This window comes from Agelaius phoeniceus, chromosome 5, assembly GCF_051311805.1.
Source record: "Agelaius phoeniceus isolate bAgePho1 chromosome 5, bAgePho1.hap1, whole genome shotgun sequence".
NCBI lineage: Eukaryota > Metazoa > Chordata > Aves > Passeriformes > Icteridae > Agelaius > Agelaius phoeniceus.
The window spans coordinates 28,908,043-28,929,398 of NC_135269.1; the positions used below are offsets into that span (position 1 = coordinate 28,908,043).

Consider the following 21,356-nt stretch of genomic DNA (forward strand, 5'->3'; position numbering starts at 1 on the left):
AAAAACAAAAAGCCCAAAGTTAGAGATAAGTCAAGTCTCAAATCAAATATTGGCTACATTGTCCTTAAATTTGTAGATTAGCTTTTTTCATCCACTAACCAGACCTTTCCAATAATACACATATGTCCTGAAAGGAGACACTATGCATGCCTTAACACAAGTTAAATTACTCGTGAAATTTACTGATTGCTATTTCCCTGTTTACAAAAGCAGCAGAGGTCAGTAAACCCTCAGGATCAAACACAGAAAATGCATCATTTGGGTGAAAGTGACTTGCAAATGTGGAATAGAGCCAAACTAAATTGCAAATCTGTTACTTTGAGTTCCCCCATGTTGGATTGAGCTAACATCACATTTTCAAATACTTCTTCCATAGTTTTGCAAAAGTGAAAGTGAATTCTGCTTTGGTTTTTTTTTTTTTTTTCTCTGTAGAAGAACCTTGCATCTCTCAAACCATGGAAACATTGCAATTGCTCAGATGAGCTTTCTGAATCTTCTGTTCCCAGATCTGTCTTTGGCAAATTCCATAATGGCCCAGGGAGGTGGAGACCTTTTGGGGGCACCACAATTTGCCTCAGGGGACACAGTTTGCTTCTCCCTGAGCACAGTGCAACCCTGCCAACCTTGGTTTCCTTTTCACACAACCTGCAGCTAAGGAAAAGGAGAGCTTGTGTGCACCTGAGTGGGATGTGGGCACCTGGTACAACTCCAGCATCTGGGCTTATGGGCAAAGCTTGTCCTCCTTTGCAGTCTGTGAGCTGCACGACACAGAATTGGAGTGTGCAGCATTTTTCCTCTTAGCAGTGATAAGGATTTAGGGTCTTCTCAGGTAGGTTGTATACTCTTTTTTGGGTACTTCTAGGAATGGGAAAGTTTCCAAGTAAAAAATAAACAGCAAACAACCTAATACCCAAATGAGAAACACAAAAATAAGCTCAAAACTACATGTGGTGTGTGTCATGCCTCACTATTTCTAGGCTCTTTTTGACCAGCTTTTCACCATATTTAATAAGTGGTTTTGCAGGGCATAGTCTTTTCCTGAGGGTCCTGCTACTTTATCTTTGATTTCTTTTATCCTATAAACAATCAGAACAACTTAATCACATGAAAGCAATTTTTTTCTTTTTAGTTACTTTATGTACCTTGTGTTTAACATGTAAAAATCACAATTATTTTTGTCTTTAATACACACCTAAGTGAATGTTTCCAGTTCTTTTGCATTTTGGACTCACTCCAGAGATGAAAAAAAAAATCTGCATTCATGGGCTTACAAAGGACCAGCTCAAATTACTCTGATATATTCAGAGCACCTTATCTTCACTTGCATTGCAATTCTTTCCACACCATTTAGGACAAGGATCTAAGTTAAGCACATGTTTAAGTTGTTGTCTGACTTTATCTGCATGGGTTCTTCCACTGAACTGAATGGAACACTTGATGGTAGCAAAGAGAAACACATGCCTTCATTTTTGGAGCGTAACTAAGATCAGTTATCAATTTATCCACCAAGGTATTATTTTGTCAAAGTGTTTGATGCCTGGTGCTATGCAAAAGTAAAATGGTCTGAATTTGAAGTCTAAGGAACGTAACTGTCCAAAAAAAAGGCACAACTAAGCATCTGAAAAAAATATTAAGCTATATGAAAGGATCACACTTTTGTTGAGGATGAAAACTCAAGACTCTATAAAGCAACTAATTTGTCAGAAAGAGGGAGATAGATTACACAAGAAAAACATCTTTGTTTTCTTAGTTCTGAGTTCTTGCTTTTCCAAAATGTAAGCCCACTTGTCTTTCCTATTATTCATCTTACTGGAGATTTTTTTTGTTTGTTTGTTTTGTTTTTGTTTTGGTTTGTTTTTTTTTTTTCCTAGACAGTGGTTTAATCTAGATATTCACCAGCTGTGTCTATCTACTTTGATTTATTTCCTAACAGCTCCCAGCAAAACCAGATGTGGCTGCTTTCCTGATGATGGGTACAGGCTGTCTGTCCTGGAATATCAGCAGCCCATTTCTAAGTTAGGAAGTATCTGCCACATTAAGGCTGTTATGCACAAAATGCTCCCTTGCTTCTTTTGTGCTTTGACTTGTTTTTTTTTATTTTCTTAAAAAAGGTTTCTACTCATTTTAAACTGCTACAGGACTTTCCTTGTGGGAAGATTCTTCCTAGCACAAAACCCAGCATTTCACCAACAACCACTGGTGTCCTACATTGATGAATTCTCACCCTGTAGGAAGGGAATCAGAGGAAGTGCTGTGAATTACAGTAGGTAGCTCTCTCTGCAAGGCCAAGACATTTTCTTTACCCTCAGGAAAGGAAGTGAGCCCTCTGGCTGTACAGCACAACTCCAGACATCCTTCTACAGATACACCTGTTTAACTGAGGAACAGTCACATCCATCTCTGCACACAGAAGGGGTTCAGCATAAGCTTGGTCTTCCCAGTTACTCTGCAAAGCTGAGACTCAGTGAGGTGTCACAGTGATGGCCCTATCTGCTGATCCAGTGCTCAGATAACACAAGACAAACTCACCTCCAGTCCCACTCCCCCATGAGGAAGAGCAGCTTTCAGATCAGCGCCAGCCCATTGCAGAGAAGGAAGTGACTTAGGTACCAAGGTGACAGTCACAGCTGTCCCTCCTCAGTACTGGCAGCACAGTGACAGGGAAGGGCACTATTCTGCACCATGCAGTCCTTAACAGGACATGCTGCATCACAAACAGGGCAGATGCTTCTCTGCCTCTCATTCCTGCCACCACTCAGAACACATCTAGTTGTTCTGAGGTTTCCTAGGCTCATTGCCAATTTTAAAGTACTCAATCATCCTTATGATAGTGCTGATTTTAGCTTAAAAAGCTTTTTTCCCCCTTCCCAATGGGACTGCAGGAACTTCAGCAGAGCTGTGAAGCCTCCACACTGCCAGAAAGGGTCTGGTTTAAGCAATGAAACACCTGTACAAGTACATCCAAAATGATTTTTCACTCTTTATGGAAACTTACGTTTGTAAATATTAAAGGAACACATGGATAGCTCCAGGGATGACTTCCAACATGAAACAGGGAGGAATTTCTCTGCAGGATCTATGCTGACAGGCTGGTGTCCTTCCCACAGTTCTCATAATTCTGTGTTCTACCCTAACACAGCCCCAGGCACCCAGCACTGCCCACTCCAGCTGTGTCTGACAGGATGTGTGATCCCAGGCAGCAGGGCTGGAGAGCTGCACTCCACATGCACCTACTGCAGCCACAGCCTGTGCAGCTTTTAGACAGAACATCTCCTCTCCACAACATGCTGAGGAGGACCACAGCACCCTTTCCATTCTTCAGCAGAGACTCACAAAGCACATTCCCATTCTGCAGCCTCCTGTCTCAACTTCAGCAATGCCACTCAAGTCTGTGGAGCTCTGCAGCTGCCAGGAGGTTTTGTCTCTGTGGCTGCTAAGGTGACACACATTTGTCCTCCCTTAGTGACCATGCAGCCACACTTTAAGCTTCCTGACTCCAAGCAGGAGAATATTTCTGAGAGAAACTGGGGTCTAACAGATCTTCACACCTCGCTTGCAGTGAAATCTTTCCAGCTAATTCCAAATGTTTTAAGACAAAATGTATTTAAATAGTCATGACATACATGCTGTAAAATACAGATACTGCCAACTCTTCCTGTATTTCAGATGGGAAGATAACTGGTATTTTTAAGTACTTGCTTTTCATTTCAGTATTTTCTACTTTAAATCAAAACTATTGGAGAACCTGTTGTTCCTCCAGCATTAGTTTTCAGACACCAATAAAATATTAAAGACCTTTTAAAGGGTTAATTTTGCCCATACTAAAGCACAATGGAAATAAACATCTTACTACAAAAGTATGAAAAACAGAAAAGGAAAAAAAAAGGTTTATTTCCAGAAATACAAAACACCTATTCTCTCATTTCTCCATCTTCTTCCTCTTCTTCCACACCTCTGATGTACAAAACATTATTGCACCTGTAAATAGAACCAAGAGTTCCCTTAGCTATAAATATTATCATTTTCCCCACATAAAACATGCTTTAAACATTTGTCTGCTTGAAAGTAGCCTGGCAACAGCCAAATTCTACAGAACAAAATGCTGCTTTTGACCTTGTAGACCTTTTCCACATAGTACATTTAATTGTGCAACTTCATAAATGTAATAGCTGTTTGACAATGCTGCACAAAAAAATTTTTACTTTTCGGTGAACAGTTACAGTCAAATTTAACTTCCAAGCATGTGAAAAGTTTCCAGTTGCAGTGCACTAGTTTACAATGCCAAAGGACTCTCAGATATACAACAATGTGGAAAACAAAAGTATTTAGTCACCACAAAGGGGATAGTAAATACGTCTTTTAATATATTTAAAAATTCATTTTTCCTCCTCTCAGAAGGGACTTTGATATAAAAGACACATTCATAGCCCTTCCTTTAAGAGCTACACTGGGCATCTTAATTAGGCAAGAAACACAACATCCACCAGTATAAGCTTTAATGCAAGTGGTGAGGTGATTTAGAGCCTTCCTCCACCATAAATAAATACCCCAATTACCTTATCAAAACTTCACCCAGGTGTCCGGACAGCGCACCGTCTATGTACTCCTCTGTGTTTGCAAGCTTGAGAGGAAAATGATAAAAAAGTCAGAACGGCAGCAATAAAAGCAGCTCCGCAAACCCATCACGGTTCTGGCCCAGCCCCGGGCCCGGCTGCAGCGACCGGGGGTGCCCGATCGGCCCCGCTCCCGCTCGGTACCGCATCCCCACCGGGACATCGCCCGCGTCCCGGGCACGCAGCGGCTGCGGCGGGAAAGGTCCTGACTCGGGCATCATCCTCATCCCACTGCGAGCCCCGCCACGGCACCGACCCCTCCCGCCACACCGGGCTGTTCACAGTCCCACCCAGCCGGGCCCCGGGCGCTCCCAGGGACGGGCATCCACAGCGCCGGGGGCCGGCACGGCCCGGGCCCTCACCTGCATGTTCATGTAGCCGTCCACGGAGACGAGGTAGCCCTTGTACTCCATGCCCCACTTCAGCTTCACCATCACCGGCTTCCCCGTCAGCCCGTTCAGGAACGGCTTCGGGTTCAGGGGCAGGCTCTGGTGGGGAAGCACACGGTCAGCGCCGCCCGTCCGCCCCCCGCTCCGCCCCGCCCGGGGCCGCTAACGGAGCGCCTCCCGCCCCTCCCGGCTCCCGGGCCTCCCGGTTCCCACCCCGCCGCCCGGGGCCGGTAGCGGCCCGGCTCCCGCCCCTCCGGTTCCCGCTCACCATGGCGGGAGGAGCGCGGGCCCGCGCGGGAACCCCTCGTGCACGGCGCGGGACAGCGGGAAGCGCTGGGAACCGGCTCCGCTTCCCGTTCCGGGGGCGCCGCGCTCCCACCTCCGACCTCTCACCCGCGCCGCGCTCCCATTGGCTCGCCGGTGCCGCGGGCCTCTCTCATTGGCCGGTCAGTTTTCCCCCCACTCCAGTCCCAACCAATCGCTGTTGCCGCGAGGCGCGCCGTGGTCGCGCGGCCGTGGGCGGCGCGGGGGTGTGAGCCCGCGTCCCGTGCGCGTGCCCGGTGCGCGTGCCCGCGCGCTGTGCCCGTGCCCGGTGCGCGTATCCGTGCCCGTGCCCGTGCCCCATGCGTGTACCCGTGTCCGTGCCCGCCCCGCACGGCGTGCCCCGCTCCGCGCTGCTGTGTACGGGCCGGTCCCCACGAGGTGGCAGCGCTTGCCCGGCACCGGCGGCCGGGCTCTGACAGCCTCTCCCGGTGGTGCCGGCGAGCCCCGCGGGCGGCCAGTCTGGCGGCGTCCGTTTCCGTCCGTCCGTCTGCGAAAAACAATCCACAATCCAGCACTTTTCCGTGATTCCACACACAAGGATAGAAAATGTCAGAGTTTATAGGACACATTAGGTGCGAATTCCCTGTCGGGTCTTTTTACTCTTTGGGTATAGAGACAGTCGTGAAACATCAGTGCTAATTTATGGCTTAACCTTTGACAGGCAAATATGTTGAACCACCTGTACCCTTTAGCAGTTTGTCACATCCTCATTAATGTCTTCTACGGCTCCATGTATAAATTCCTCACATGCCACAATGTGTATTTCTGTTCCAGCATACAGCATATTCCCTTGGTCTTCAGTGTATTGGGTGCTGAATGTGGGAAACACACGTTCAGGAAACTTGACCTTTCAGTAACAGAACTGTGATGGGTTTTGTGCACTTCACCTTCCACAAGTGACTCTAGTGCCCTGGTATTGAAGGCAAAACCTTCAATTCTTGCCTCCTCAAATCTGCACGTTTAAAGCTGTTGATGCAACAAGCCACCTCCTGCAGGTCCAGACTGTCCTTACACACCGGGAATGTGTAGGAGTGGAACAGATGGAATTGTAATTCCTGTTCACTAGCATGTATCACAAGTGCAGTCACAGAACCACAGAGCTGTTAGGGTTGGAAGGGACCTCTGAAGATCATCCAGTCCACCCTCCTGCCAAGGCAGGGTCACCTTCAGCAGGCGACACAGGAACATGTCCAGGTGGGTTTGGAGTGTCTCCAGAAAGGGACACTCCACGACCTCCCTGGGCAGCCTGTTCCAGTGCTCTGCCACCTTCAAACATGAAGAAATTCTTCCTCATATTGAGGTGGAACTTCTTGTGAAGATATCTAAACGTGCATTCCCATGGCCATTAGAAATAAGTGTGATTTTCTTTTAGTGTGTAGCGGATGGATAACAGAAACAACAGCAAAATTACGCTAATTATCTTTCTGATGGCAGGACTCACTATAGGCCAGCTGAAAGAGCAACTAACTTATAAGATTTTTTTTTTGTAAGGAAGTCAGTGTTTTGACTATGAAGGAAAAATATTAACACAATGGGAAATGGTGTATATATATAATTTTTCATGCCATTTGCAATATAGAACAGCTGATTTCACATGATACCGTGTATAATGTGGCAGAATGCAATGAACTTAGAGTGAGTATCTTGAATAAAATCATACTGTAGGAGCAGTTTTTGCCCTGTTCTGACAAGGATAAACATGTATGTCTGTGAATGGCAATATAACAGGTTTGGTATGCTATCTGTAAATAGCAGTAGTTATTTTTACATATGAAACCAATTTTGACCACAGTGTCTCCTACTCATGTTGGGAAAACTTTTTGTGTACCAAAAAATAGGAGCATTTATATTTCTCTTTTAATACACTCTGTTCTTCAGGTGACTAAATATTCCAACCCAGTTGTTACAAAAAACAAGCATTTCCCAGGGTCATGGATCCCAGTGTAGAAGTCAGAGAGTGAGAGTGCTTGACTTCTACTTTCACAGTTGTTCCATGAATTCACACGTCAGTAATCTCATCAGCTGGAGACTGGGTCTGCAGCAATTTTGTGCAGTGGTAGGGTAGGAAGGAGTACTGGAAGCACAGAATTGTGTGACCACATCTGATGTAGTTAACTGAGTAAGTAAGTCAGATAATCAGGAAATTAAATAGCTGATTTTTTCTTTCACCCTTGTGAGGAATTTGCTGTTTACCCTGCTGCCTGAATCATTCTGACTCAGAGACAGTCTTCTTAGGGTGATCTTCAGACCTTCAGCACAGGGGTGAAGTTCACCTTTTGTCCTCTTTGTATTTCCCACGTAATAGGGGAAGTAATAGTTTGCATTCTTTTCTGCCTTTGGGTCAGGGTATTTAGGCTGTTGCTCAACAGGAAATGACCAGGAAAGAGTTGTTGTAATAGAGTAATCCAAACCTTAGCTCCTGGGTGGATGGATAGGATTTTCTCCTACAGCTCAGGGGTGGAAATTTAACACAAGTGCCTCCTCTGTGTTCCTAAGGAAACATATCAAGCAGCTGGACATTCAAGGGCAGCAGTGTTTCTGGTGGAGGGGCTGGTTAGATGGTGCTGTCTGTGTAGGTGCAATTGCTCACTGACATCACCAATGCACTGTGTTGCCATAAAACCAGGCTGAGAGGGTCCCTGTACCACCACACTGCTGAGAGAAACCTCAGCAGCCCAGAACTCCCTGATTCAGCCGAGTTTGCTGGAACAGGAACTCCTTGCAATAACCTGTTTCTGCCTGCCATAAACACTTTATTAAGGAAACTTTCAGAGTTGCCCCATGTTCCAGCTTCTAGGCTGTACATTTAGTGACCATCCTGTGCCTTTTCCCAATGATATGCCACTGTCAGTGGGGGTTTCCTCCACTGCATTCTTATTCCACATCAGGCAAACTACTTCTGATACCCCACAGTCATGTCCACCAGGGCAGTAAGAACATCAGCTTTGCCATCACCATGCCATGGGCACCAGCTGCAGTCAAAGAACTTAAAGAAGCCATGAAAGCATAGCCCTGAACTGCAAATGGGCAAAGCTGAGTTAACAAAATGGAAGCTCCATCAGAAGACAGCACCTTCAAAGGACAGGATTACATCAAAAAGGATCCAGTGTAGCAGCACAGAGTTAGCCCTGCTGTATGGCAGATGAACTTCTGCTTCTGCTGGGTTCAGAACTGACAAAGACATGTAAGATCCTGTTGCTCTGTCCATACAACCTGTCCTAGGTAAAGACACACCACCCTCCTTCCTCCTCCCTGCCAGACTCCCAGGCCGAGTCTGGTCCTTGAACCTGTTAGGTGATACCTCAGTCTAAGGGGTTGGCAGTGGTTAAGTAGGCTTAAGTAGCCAATTCCTGACAAGCTCTCTGTTCTAACTTCTTGGGATGCAGTGGTTATGACTCTTGTGCACCTGGGAGGATTTTGAAGCTCTGTGCACCCTTGGGGAGTTTTCCTGTTGTAGCAATGTTGTTAAAACGTGAACAGGACCTCGGACTCAGACCAAGTATTGACATGAAGAACATCTATTTTTCCTTCAGGAATAGGCATAATGGAAGATTTTCCATTAGATATCACGCTGGAATGAAAAATCAGATCTTTCCCACAATTTGTCTGTAGAGAGTATCTTGTCTAAAAATCTTTTTCAATAAGTAATGCAAGATTTTCTCTACATGCAGAAAATCTGTGTCATTTTTCAGCTCTTGGTGACTTGGGAACTGCTGTAGCAGTATTGTGTGGACTGTTGGCAGAACTAAACCTCATGTGAGGTACAGTCCTGACTTTATGGGCCTTTGCCAGAGTAAAGCAGTTTTGCTTCAAGCAGTATTTTTTCAAAAATGTCTACCAGTGAAACACCGTTCCTCTCTGCTGATTGTCATTTGAATTAGACCATCTTTGATCAAATCTCCCTGTGAGGCCATAACCATCCTTCACCGCAGGTTGTGACCGGGAGCTGGGAGGTGGTGACATCAGACTTAAGAAGAACAGGGGGCTGTAATTTCTCTCTGAGATTCTGATCAAGTGAAGCAAAGCCACACTGTGCTACCAGGGTGGATATACAGGATCCAAGTACTAGGAGGCACAAAACTGGTGAGCCTGTTTCAGGATTCATCCAAGCAATAATGCCAATTTCCACATGCTGGCAGACTTTCTTCTCAGTGTAAGACTGTAGCCCAGAAAAGAGGCTCAGTCTTGCTGAACAGCACTTGGAAACAGCCAAAAAGAAGGACCCAGGGGAACCACTAAAACCAGGAGACTTTCCACTGGCCCTACATGCCTGGCAGTGTCTGCATCAGTAATGTGAGGGAACACAAACAAAATGCAAAAGTCTGTTTGGGATGGACTTGCCCAGTAAGCAGGAGACCATGCTGTGAAGGACTCCCAGGGCAGGAGGCAGAGGTGGGCCTGGGAAGATAGAAAGGCAGGGTTTCTTCTTGGGTAGAGGATTTATGTGCAGTTTCAGATCAGTACAATGTCTTTTTTCTCCAATGATATCAGTACAAAATGAGACTGAGGGTGGAGGTGGGAGCAGGTATGTCCTAACAAAAGCCCAGATCTTTTGTCCACACCACCAAAGATCTGCCAGAGTGGCTCTTCTGTGAACCTGTCACAAGGCCAGGCTGTGCCAACAAGAAGGGGCATGGGATGGGTATTGTACAGAAATTATGGGCACATTAAAGCCTCCTTTTATCCGTATTGAATACCTTTATTTTTCTGTGCAAATAGTGTTCATGCAAATTATGCAGCTACACTAAAGAGAGGCCCTTTAAGAATGTGTCTCTGAAAACACAGTCTCCTTTGCCAAGAAATAATGGGACTTCCTTAATTATCAGCTGTTATCTTCTGGGTTTAGCAAACTTTTGTTGCTTTATGTGCGGTTGCTTCTTTTATGCTGTGACATTAATGAATTGGAATTGAAATTATGTACTGAGGAAAAACAAAGTGATCTGTACAAATAATAAAATGGTGTACTTGTGTGTGTCAAAAAGAAGGAGATCAAGTATTGTGCAGAAGGAGTTTGGAAACCAAGCTTTCACACAAACATCTTAATAGATATTAATAACTGGCTCCAAGTCACAGAAGTGTGTTTAAGGGTTGGTGTTTTGAGAAATCTGTCAGATCAGAGCTCAGAGTCTGGCTGGTGTTGGAGGCTGTCTGTGTAAGGTGGCAAGCTCTGCCACGACAGAGGACCTCATCTGCTGCCATTTTTAACAGCAAATCTTGTGGGCAGGGAAGAGAAAAAGGAGTTATTAGGCAACAGGCACATAGGTCAACAGAGTGTTGCTGGTATTGTACAGATTCCCTCACCCTTTCAGAGAGAGAGAAGGAAACTAGCTTGACAGGAGAAAGTCAGAGACATAAATGATGCTGGGTTAAAAGAAGCAGCTAAATCTAGGATTCCTGAATTTGTTAGAAAACTCTGTCTGAGCCCAAGCAATATTCTGGAGAGATGAGGCAGAGAAATAGGAGCCCAGGTCCCAGAGAAACCATCCTGAGTCATCAAGGGTGACTGGCAGCTGCAGGTACAAATATATCCAGATCTCCTTCTATTACACAGTAGGGCTTTAATGTGCTGTGGTTCTATTCATTTGGTCAGACACATCCACTCTTCTGATAGCCAGAGGGAAGAGTGATTTGGAGTTGGAGCCTCTGCAAAGTCTACTAGGTTATTTGCACCCCTCCCAGGAAAGCCAGTGCTGGTCCTTAGGCAGCTGGGCCAGAGAGGAAGGATCTGCAGACAGACAAAATCCCCAAGCCTCCTTCCTGTGCTCTGGAAATGTGCTGGAAGTGATGTCTGCAGTTTGTGTTTGACTTGAACCTGAGCCCAAGGCCCACATCTCATCTTGGAGGCAGCACTCACTGCCCTGCATCTGAGACCAGTGGCTTCCAGTGGCTTCTGCCTCTCTGCTAAACTGGCGTTCCTTTGTTAGGGCCCCTCTGGGTGAGGGACTGCCAAGGGTCCACTGTAAAGGCAAATGTGTGTGTACAACCTTCCCCAGAGGGGAAGGAGCAGAGTGGAGGAGAAGCTTTCATACAGCCAGTTTGGGGTCAGCTACCAGAACCCTGGAGCATCTCATTGCCTGTCTGAAACAAGCAGAACTCTGAGCTTGTCTAGGTGGACAGGCTTTTCTCAAACCCTGCAACCCCAGTGGCTTAGCCTGCCCAAGGTAGGAAGGACTGTAGGAACCAGGAATTAACTTAATTAGGACCAAATGACCAAGGCAGACAGCACAAAAGACTGCAGTATGCTCATAACTCAAAATCCCATGGTTCAACACACATCATCTGTTACAACTCCAGGAGAGAGAGCGTGGCTGTAGCTGTTTACACTGGTTATATGCCAACCATCCCCAAATTACCACTGCCCTGACTTTCATACTTGTTGGGGCAGTGCCCAGCTGTATGTGCTGGGTGCAGTGTGGAATCACAGAAATGCCTTTTTTGAGAGTTGTCTAAGAGCTCAGTAAGTTGGAGTTTGGGCCAGTGAAGTTTCCACTGCATTATGTCAATGCCAGCTCACAGAGACCAGCTCTATCTGGTTCATTTTTAGTCAGGAGTCCATTGATGTGCTGGTGTTCCCTTGACACAACTGCTTCCTGTAAAGCTGCAAGTTGTCATTTAGTTTGGCATTCCTGCTTTTGTTTTGCTGAGTACTCTGTGAGATCAATTATACAACTGTTAGGTTTTCTCCAAAGTCCACAGAGGATGAGAGCTGGCTTCCCTTTGCCCGGCAGGTGTTTCTGAGGAAGCAGCTGATGTGGCCTGGGCTTCCCTGCTTGGCCCAAGAGCCTGGAGAGATACTGTGAGTAATTTCAGTGCTTCTGACAGTCACTGACAACTCCTGATGCTCCTTGTGCGCCCCAGATAACCTGGCCCTACTGCCACACTGATCCCTTTGGGTTCTTTTCTGCACTTGGCCTCAAGGGAGTGGCCTCAGCAGCATAGCCCAGTCTCTTAGAGGCATTCACATTCATTTGGTGGCCTCCTTCTCCAGAGCAGTGTCTTCCCTGTGGCAATGTGCAGGTAATGGGAAGGCCCAGGTGGTGAAGCAGTGTGTTCTTGCAGTAGGACCCAGAGGTGTCCAGCAGGGATCCACTCTTGTGCCCAGGAGTGCAGTGAGCAGCACACTTGCACTGATAGGTGCTGACCAGGCCAGCAAAGGGAAGATCCTGCCCTGATTGCATTGTTTACTGCAATGCAGGATAGAGACACTTAGCTGCTTTGGGTAATAAAAACAATTGGAAAAAGCCTGCTTCTCTGCCAGCAGACATGTTGTGGTGTCTGAGCTGGCTCTCTCCAGCCACTGTGTGCAAGCTGGGATGGTTTGGAGGATTAGGGTATGTTCAAGGGTTAGACCATGGCTGCATCTCACAAGCACAGCAAAAGGTGCACCCTTAACAAAGACCATTTGCTGCAGCACTTGTCTTTGCTCTAAAACTTTTTTCCAGAAGAAACATTTTTTCTTTTTTCCTTTTTTTTTTTTTTTTTTTTTTTTTTAAGTAGAAGGAAAGGAACCTGTGTTTTCCCAAGCATCATTCTTGGAAATGACCTTCTGAAATTTTCTCGAAACATATCAGCTTGAAGCAGATATTTCCTGCTTCCAGGGAAGCTTTTCTAGAGATCTGCCTCCTGTAAATGTTTATACAAACAATTAAAGACTGCCAGAGTTACAAGCAGCAAAGACAGAGGAACTTAGGATGGAAAACATTGAAACCTTAATAATAGCTTTGCCAACTGCACTTAATAAACAGATGCATCTGATATGGATTTTGTATAATAAACACTAGCTTTGACATTAAACTTTTGTACCCATTTTATTTTGCTGCACAGCAAGCAAAAATGTAGCATAGCCTTACACAATGTTGAGTATTTTCTGGCAAATGATGCATTTTTAAAACAATTCTTAAGGTTTTTTGATCAGTTGTGGGTTGCAATGGACTGATATTGGTGTTCCTTTCCTGTGACACTTCACGTAAGGCAAGTGAGTACTTGTTTTGACAGGCTGTAAAAGATAGGTAATTATAAGGGGGAAAGGGCTATTTCATTCCTCTGACACTTTATGGATTTACATACTTCTGTGCATTGGACATAAAACACATCAGCTCATCTGTGGTTTTGTGGGGTTTTACTTTAAATGCTCAGGAAGAAGCTCTTATCATGTTTTATCTCAGGGAAAGGAGATCTAGAGGATTAAATGATACAATTAAAGATTTATTGGAAAACAGGCACAAAGTCCAATGCTAAGTAGTCTTGTTTAAGCTTGATTCACAATAGTGCCATGTTGAGACACCAAGAATTTTAATGGAGCTATGACTTTACATTAAGTGTTTGATAAGATAATTCCCAGTAGAGTGAAGTGGCTGGCAATTCCCATTGTCCCCTGGACTGGTCTGTCTGAGGTGAAGTGTGATTGTGGCCATGGGTGACACTGCTCCTGTCCCAGCATCCGCACACCAGCTCCCACTGGAACACCCTGGCAGACACTATACCCATCCATAAGAGTGTCTGGAAACATGAATGCCATGATACTTTATCACCATTTAATAACTATCTGAATTTAGGCCTGGGAAGGGGCTTTCCCACAGGCTGTGTAGGCAAAGATCTTTATTATAAAGTTCTACTTTTTTTGTAGTGTTTAGAGGGCAACATTTACCAGATTTAAGGACCTGTGTTTTATGAGGTAGCTTTGAGGCTATATGTGAAGAAACCCCATTCCTCTAATGCACTATTCATACAATACAGTTTTTTATGGGTCACATAAGAATTTCAGGGAGTTTATTCTGAAAATTTGCATGAAATTGGATTTTTTTTCCATGAGTAGTCAACATCAGTAAGCTAAGTATAGATTGGAAATACTGCAGACCAGTTTTTCTGGTGCTGAGCAAACATATGAATATATAATTGCCTATACAAATGAAAAAGACAACTTTTTTGATGAGCCAAGTTGACTCCAACCTCAGATAATGGACTAAAAGGTGCAAGCTCAGCACATTGCTTGGAGCTGTAATGTCTTTAGCAAATGAGGGAAGCTGAATACCCTTTGCCTACATAACCTTTGCCTTCACTGGTTTTGCCTTATTCATGTTTGGAAGTACACATCATCCTCTAGTGTGTTTAAATAGCAGCAGGATGGAAGTAATGACTGTGCTTTCAAGGGCAGAATGCTCCTGAGTTCCATGGGAACTGGATGCTGAGTTATACCAAACAGTCATAGAGCACACATGACTCAGACCCGAGCTGCACATCTGAAATGTTGCTGTAATGAAAAGCATCACTTAATTTTTTTTTTTTATTTATAGCACAAGCAAACCTATTTTATATATTTTTAATATGTTTTGCTTTTCATATTTTGTGTGGTTAATATTCCTATGTGTGTGTGTATATATATATATGTGACACCACAGAATGTGTGCAGACAGTACCATGCATATTAATATGTATTTATGTGCTGGACATTATATGTACATATAGTCTATATTATTTACTAACAACCACTTTATTTGAGACATCAGAAAAATGTGGGATTTCACTGTGTCTGAGAGCACTGATTACATTCACAATGGTGAACAGATTAACCATTTAGTTGCAGGTATCAAGGTTGTCACTCAAACTGGCAGCACCTCAGAATAGCTAAAGCTTATCAAAAATTGTCTGGATTGGAAATGACAGCCATACATGCATGAATGCGTCTGTATGGCTGGAAGATTGTTGAAGTGTGAAGTGAAGAAGTTCACTTCGGTTTATTTTTTATCATAATTACTGTATTTCATGGAGAAACATTGACTTGCCTCATGATAAATACAAGGGGAAACAGAAAGAAACTTCTTTCTCTTATCGTATTTCACCACATTTGAACAAAGCGTATTTATTTCATTCCTTGTGCATTTATGTAGCCATTTACTGTACTCTGTATAAGTGAAGCAGAATAATTTTTTGCGAGACTAATTAAAAGTTGCATGGTAGAAAATGTTTTTGTGATCACACCAGCGTAACGAAATTGAGCTGTCTTTACTGACGTGTGCTCCATTTACTGGGTTTTTAAAAACATATTTCCCACACTTCCAGCAGATCATTATTTTTTAAAAGCAAAAACATAGTAAAGCTTTTCCTCGTAAGTGAATTCATATCCTTACTGAACATATTTAGAAAAATAAAGTGGCAATTTATCTCATCCTTTTTTCTATATTGTGTGGCTTTATTCTGCTTCCCAGCTCTATAGTGTCTTACAAAACTTCCATGTCAAATCAAGAACAACTAAATGACCTCTAAGTCAAGAGGATTGATGTGTAAAGTTTATTTGTCTCCAGCCTGGTGGTGTTGCAGTCTCATTCAGTCCCAGCATGAAGTACCAGGCAATTTTACCATGTTCTATATTTTGGATCCCATGTGGAATAAGCCTGTAGTAAGTGGAAAAGGCAAGTAATTTAGTTATATGATTTCATCATATACTGTTAACAGAGTTGAGGATTGCACTGAGCAAGTCTGGAGGTTTTACCATGACAAGTGGACAAACTGAAGGTATTATTCTTTAAAAAATGCATATATATTTTTTAAATCCCCCAAGTTGGTTCAAACCACTGTTAACTCTTCCCAAACACTGCCATAGGTGGGGAGGGGACGGGACCTAGATCTGTGGCTGATGCTTTTGAGGAGAAAATGGTCTACTGAAGAAAGGGAAGGATCCGATTTTAACTGGCATATCACTCCAAAGTGCCCATTTGGCTTCCTCACAGATTTGGGAAGTTTTCTTCTTCAGGTGCTATGTGCCAGATTAAACTGGAAGCATTAATACTCTATACACTCAAAGACAACTGCTGTGTCTGAACAAGGCAGTGGATAAAGTGTTGAGTGTAGAACAGAATTTCACGTCATGCTCAAAAAGACTAAAACAGGAGACACCTTGGATGCACTTTATCATTCTGGGGTCAGGGATCAATCTTACCCCTACTACTGGTCCAGCAAGTGGCCTTTAGCAAGTTGTGAAACTGCTGTTTGCAGAGCAGGGGTGTTTTGTGTCATTCTGGCCCTTGAGGTTATGATGGCACCCAGAAGACTTGTGCACGATGGATCTCTGTGCTGTGGGGCGACCGACAGTCATGAAAGGGTGCCCTGCAGAGATATCAAAGCATGGGTAGGGAAAAGGAAGCATTGTTTAAAAGCTGGAGGATGAAGGTAAGAAAGATAACCCCTACTGCTCTACCTGCCATTAAGTGAAAAAGCCATTGCCAGGTTATATTATTTTTTGTTGCAAATCTGTGACTGCCTGAAGCAGAAACCCATCCATACATTATTTTCCTTTCCCGGTGGCTGACCACATGAGCAAAGACGAAATGCCTCCCTTTCCAACTGTGTGGAAATGGCTCTGAGATATGGATAGATATGGGATTGTCAACTCCAATTAGTTGGAGCAATGACCTACTGTACTTCTCTTCTATAGGTATGACAAAAGCCGTTCCGCCCATGAATTAGACATCGGTGAGAGGCTGAATTTAAGCCCACTATTGTATGGGAATGTCCACTCCGCTTTGCCACACTAAAGACATTCAGGCAGGCAGAACACCCTCCGCTGACTCATTAGGGCATACATTAGAGGCGAGCTCGCTGGCTCGCCATGAACCCACGGTGCTCTCTTGAATGGTAGCCCTTGGTGGACGCTTGCAGGGCAGGCCGGTTCCCACAGCACCCCGCTGATCCCCTGTGAACAGATTCGCAGCTCCCCGCTGGCTGCAGGAATGGATTGCTTGCCCCATCCTCACCCGCCACTGACAGCCCTCATAATAATAACCTGCCCGGGAGGCGAGGCACGGGGACGGGTTTGTGACAACTCATTAGCCTGAGACACGGCCGGGTCCTGCCAGGGACCGTCACCACCGCTGCAGAGGGAGCAGGACAATGCTGGGCAGCACCGGCCGGGCCCTCTCGAGGCCATCTTCTCCCAAAAAACATTGCTTTCGTCCTCAGAAAGGAGTGCCTGCAGGAGGTGACACCTTGGAGATCCCCGAGGAGGGAGAAACCAGAAAAATTGGAATGCCAGAAGTGCTGAGGAGAAAAATGAGGCCAGCAGGGGGTCGTATGATACCGCAGTGAAGCTACAGCTGCTCAGAGGGATGGGAGGCAGCCCTGGGCTCCGGCATGCACACATCAGCTGATTTCCAGGCAGCAGTTCAGCTCTGAGGTCCTGGGTCTGATTTCTCAAGTGCTCTCTCTTCCTCCGTTGGCTTCCTCATGACATCTCGATCAAGGCATCATCCTGGGATGAAATCAAGAAATCAAGAAAAGAACTGGGAATACTATTAATTGTTGCTTTTCACTGTTGTCTGCAGTTTGTCTTTTAAAATCCAGGTGCACTGTGACTGAATTGTCCTGTGACTTTTGTTCCTGTCAGGAACTACACGTGAAATCCTGTCCACTCCCCATGTCACTGGAGCGGTGGGCAGGGAACCTCTGGGTCTGGCAGAAATGCTCTGGATGTGACTCGTCTGTGTGTGGAAACCAGCAACTGGAACTTCCTCAGGCTAGTTGGGCAGGAGGGGTGTGGAGGGCTGTCCATGATGAGCTGTTCTTTTCTGGCAGTCATGGAATTGCATTACCTCCAGCTTGGAGAGCGGTGCTTACAAAGAAGAGATCTTCGATCAAAGCCCCCAACAAGAGCAATGTTGAGTAGATTGGTCACTACACGCAAGAGATGCCCCTGCTTCTAATGAGACAGGAGCAAGACTTGGGGAATCTTATTTCACCTTTGCTGCATATATCTTGTGTGATATCTGAGAGTTTTCTATGCAAACTGAAGCCCTGAATTGTATGTCCTCTAAGTGATGTTTTCACATTTAATAATTTGACTCAAAAAGAGCAAAACCACTTATTTGTAAGGTCTTTGACTGGCTGCATACTGGTAGACAATGAAAATTTAATGAGGTTTTTTGCAAATTTTAATGCAGAAACATGAAATGTTTTCATTAAGAGAAGCAATTTTCAGCACTACTGCAGAGAAATGCCACCTATCAAGGCTGGAAACAGTCACTCTAAAGCAAATGCCAGCAAGACCTAATGTGACAGCAAAGAAAGAAAAAACAACTCAGACCATACATAAGTAAATAAATAAAAAGAATTGTCACAGCATGCTGTTCCCATAGCTCAGCTGCTTTAGAAATAAGAAAGAAGACTTTCTGAACCACAGCTCTCTAAGTACTCAAGTGCTGTGGTCAGGAAAAGCTCACTGCCATTGCTGAAGTATTGAGATGTATGTAAAATCACAAAGAAGCAACTTCTGTTTCAGAAGGGAGGAAAAGGCCATGGTCTAAAACTGTGTTATCATATTGTTTCTATCTTCTAAGCCGCTTGTCTTGCAGGCAGGACTTCAGCTATGGAGACAGAATATTTCCAGGCACACTGGCAATGTTCCAGACCCACTAATAGCCCCCCTTAGTCATGAGAAGCAGCAACACATAGTAAATCATGCTGAGGACCAACAAAAGGTTTCTAACAGCTTTGTTAATGAGCTGGAGGTAAGAGCATGTCATTGACATTAGCAAAAAATGTTAAATTTGGATCTGATGCAGGCAGAAAAATTGCTCCAAGACAAATGTGAAGATTAAAATGATCTGGGCAGAACTGATAGCAAATCAGTCCATTTCAGGAACTACAGCTGTTGAAAAGGTCAGATATATTGCTCTAGGTTTCAGATGCAGTCTAAACTGTGTGGTCTGTCTAGAGATCCAAAGGAACTTACCTCTTGTGAAAATAGAGGCCCAGCAAATGTATGTGACAGTGACATCATCTGCTGGCAAGTGACAGCTGGTTGTGTCCCAGTGGCCTCAAACAGAGCTATTGATGGGAAAAGGTGCAAAGAGAGAGAAAGAAACTAAATTAATCCAAATTAAAAGACTGTCTGACATGGTCTAAGGCTGCAGTAAGATACTGCTAAGTGAACAAGGCACATGTTTGTTCCCAAACTGTCTTGAGAATTTTGTGCAAAAATCCCTAGATGCAGAATTTCATGGGAGACTAAACAGCAGAGGAATGAAATGGGTATGGATGTAGATGTGTGCTTTGTCAAAGACAATGAGAATCAGAGTCTGCTGTTGGGGTAAACCACAGAAGTGTCTTGTCCTTCTCACGAGGAAAGTTCTGTTGCTGAGGGAGAAACTCTGACTTTATGAAGAAGAAGTTATGAGTGGTGGTGTAGATAGGAGTGCAGCTGGGGTTTGGATACAGCAAAACATCCCTGGGAGGGAGGCAGCCACATTCCTCTGGGAGACTCACCAGTGACACCAGGGCCCAGGTTCATATTCCTGAATTGCTTTAAGCACACAGTACATAGCAGGGAACAAGGTTCATTATCTATTTTTAAGGAACCCTAGCCTACCAAACTAATATTAAAGAAGCTTTCCTCAACTACAAAAAATTTGCTTCTGAAAAAAAAAAAAAAAGAAAGAAAAAAAAAGGCATGACTGTGAAAATGCACATTCAGTTTATTTTCTCCCAAGTTCATTTTCAGCCCTGAATTTGAATTGAACTCAGCAAGACTAAGAAAAAAGGAAGATAAATCTGGACTGGGCCAAAAGAGACATAGTCCAAAGGAGAAAGGTTTCAGTGTTGCATCTCAGAGCCACTAACAGAGCTGTGCTGGTCATAGCCCCCAGTGATACATGTCTTAAATTCTCAAATAAAATATCTGCACCAGGATTCTCCTAAGTCTGGTCCAGACCACAGGTTTGCAAATGAGTTGAAGTCTGATGTTTGAAGATAAAAGTGACTGGTGAAATGCAGGAGTCTGGAAGGAGGTGAGTGAGGAGGAATTCAGAGAGGAGTGGAGGAACCTTTAGAGGACACTGATGCTTAAGGGCCACCACCTCTGCAAACAGAACAAACAGCTGCTTCTCTGATATTCCTTGGGGCAAAGGAAGGAGCTGATGTTGCTTTTCCTAGTGTGTGAAGAGTTCAAGTTTCTATGTGCATGTTCATTTGGAAATATTTAAGACAAGGAAAAAATGGTTTCAGAAGATGAGTTTTTCCACTTTATGATATGGAGGCTGTATATAAAGTATTTCATAATGTCTGGAACACCTTCATAGCAAGCCATTTTGATATGTTCCACTGGAACTACTTTTCAATGGGAAAACAATACCTAAAGAAGAATAGAGGATGTTTTTCAGTCTCCAGAAGATGTTTTTGGCTTTAGTACACTTTCTTCCAAGCCACTGAATATACTTTCCAAAAGTCAAAGCACTTCTTTCGCTGAAGCAGGCTAAATGAGTCCAGAAAGCAGCCAGTCCTGAGTTCACAGTGCCATTTCTCTTGTAATATTTTAGATACCTCACATATTTCTTCATCAAGTTCTCTGAAGGCAAGGACTGTTAAATCACATCTGTAAACTGAAGCATGGAGAATTCTTTACATGTGTAAAATTCCTTCTCATTATATAGAGAGAAACAGTTTACAGACTGCTCTAAGTACAAGGCAAATAATTTACCAGAACAACACGAGCCTCTTAGCCTTGATGATCTTGTTAGGCTACAAATGTCTGAATGGCTTGCCTGGTTTACTTGAAAGTGACTAAATTAAATGCTGTCTTTTGTTCATTAGCTGGGAGATTTTTTTCCTAAGCACTTTACTCCAATTCTGAAACATCTGCACATAAATGAGAAAAAGAAAAGAGGGCAAAATAGCACATAAAGGGGATTTAATTCTCTCTTAAACAGAAATGCAAATTAAGGAATTCTAGCTAGCCTGGGAGATGCCTGCTCAGGGATGCTGGATATTGGGTGGGAACAATATGAACATACATTTCTCAGAGCATTCATGTTACGCAGAGCTCCAAAACTGGAGTTCATCCATGGTCATATTCATAAGACATGATAAATTATTGTTTAATACTTACATTGAGAAATGTTGAGAGATCAGACCAGAATCTGTATTTCAGTGGTCTAGACTGAATTTACACACATGAAGACGTTTGTCTGGAAAAATTGCTGTGCTGCCTAGAGCTTGAATTCCCCTCATGGAGCTGTACTTCAGATAGATGAAACATGCTGAG

The 21,356-nt window shown here is 44.1% G+C and overlaps 1 protein-coding gene across 1 annotated transcript; it reads right to left on the reverse strand.

Annotated features, from left to right (window-relative positions):
* Nucleotides 1-3,858: 3,858 nt before the first annotated feature.
* SNRPF (small nuclear ribonucleoprotein polypeptide F) lies at nucleotides 3,859-5,424 on the reverse strand. The gene is made up of 4 exons (XM_054631879.2): nucleotides 5,271-5,424; nucleotides 4,976-5,101; nucleotides 4,557-4,621; nucleotides 3,859-3,978 (listed from the first exon to the last, which is right to left on the reverse strand). The coding sequence occupies exons 1-4, from the start codon at nucleotides 5,271-5,273 to the stop codon at nucleotides 3,912-3,914; spliced, it is 261 nt and encodes an 86-aa protein (XP_054487854.1). The 5' UTR covers nucleotides 5,274-5,424; the 3' UTR covers nucleotides 3,859-3,911.
* Between the last annotated feature and the right edge of the window lie 15,932 nt (nucleotides 5,425-21,356).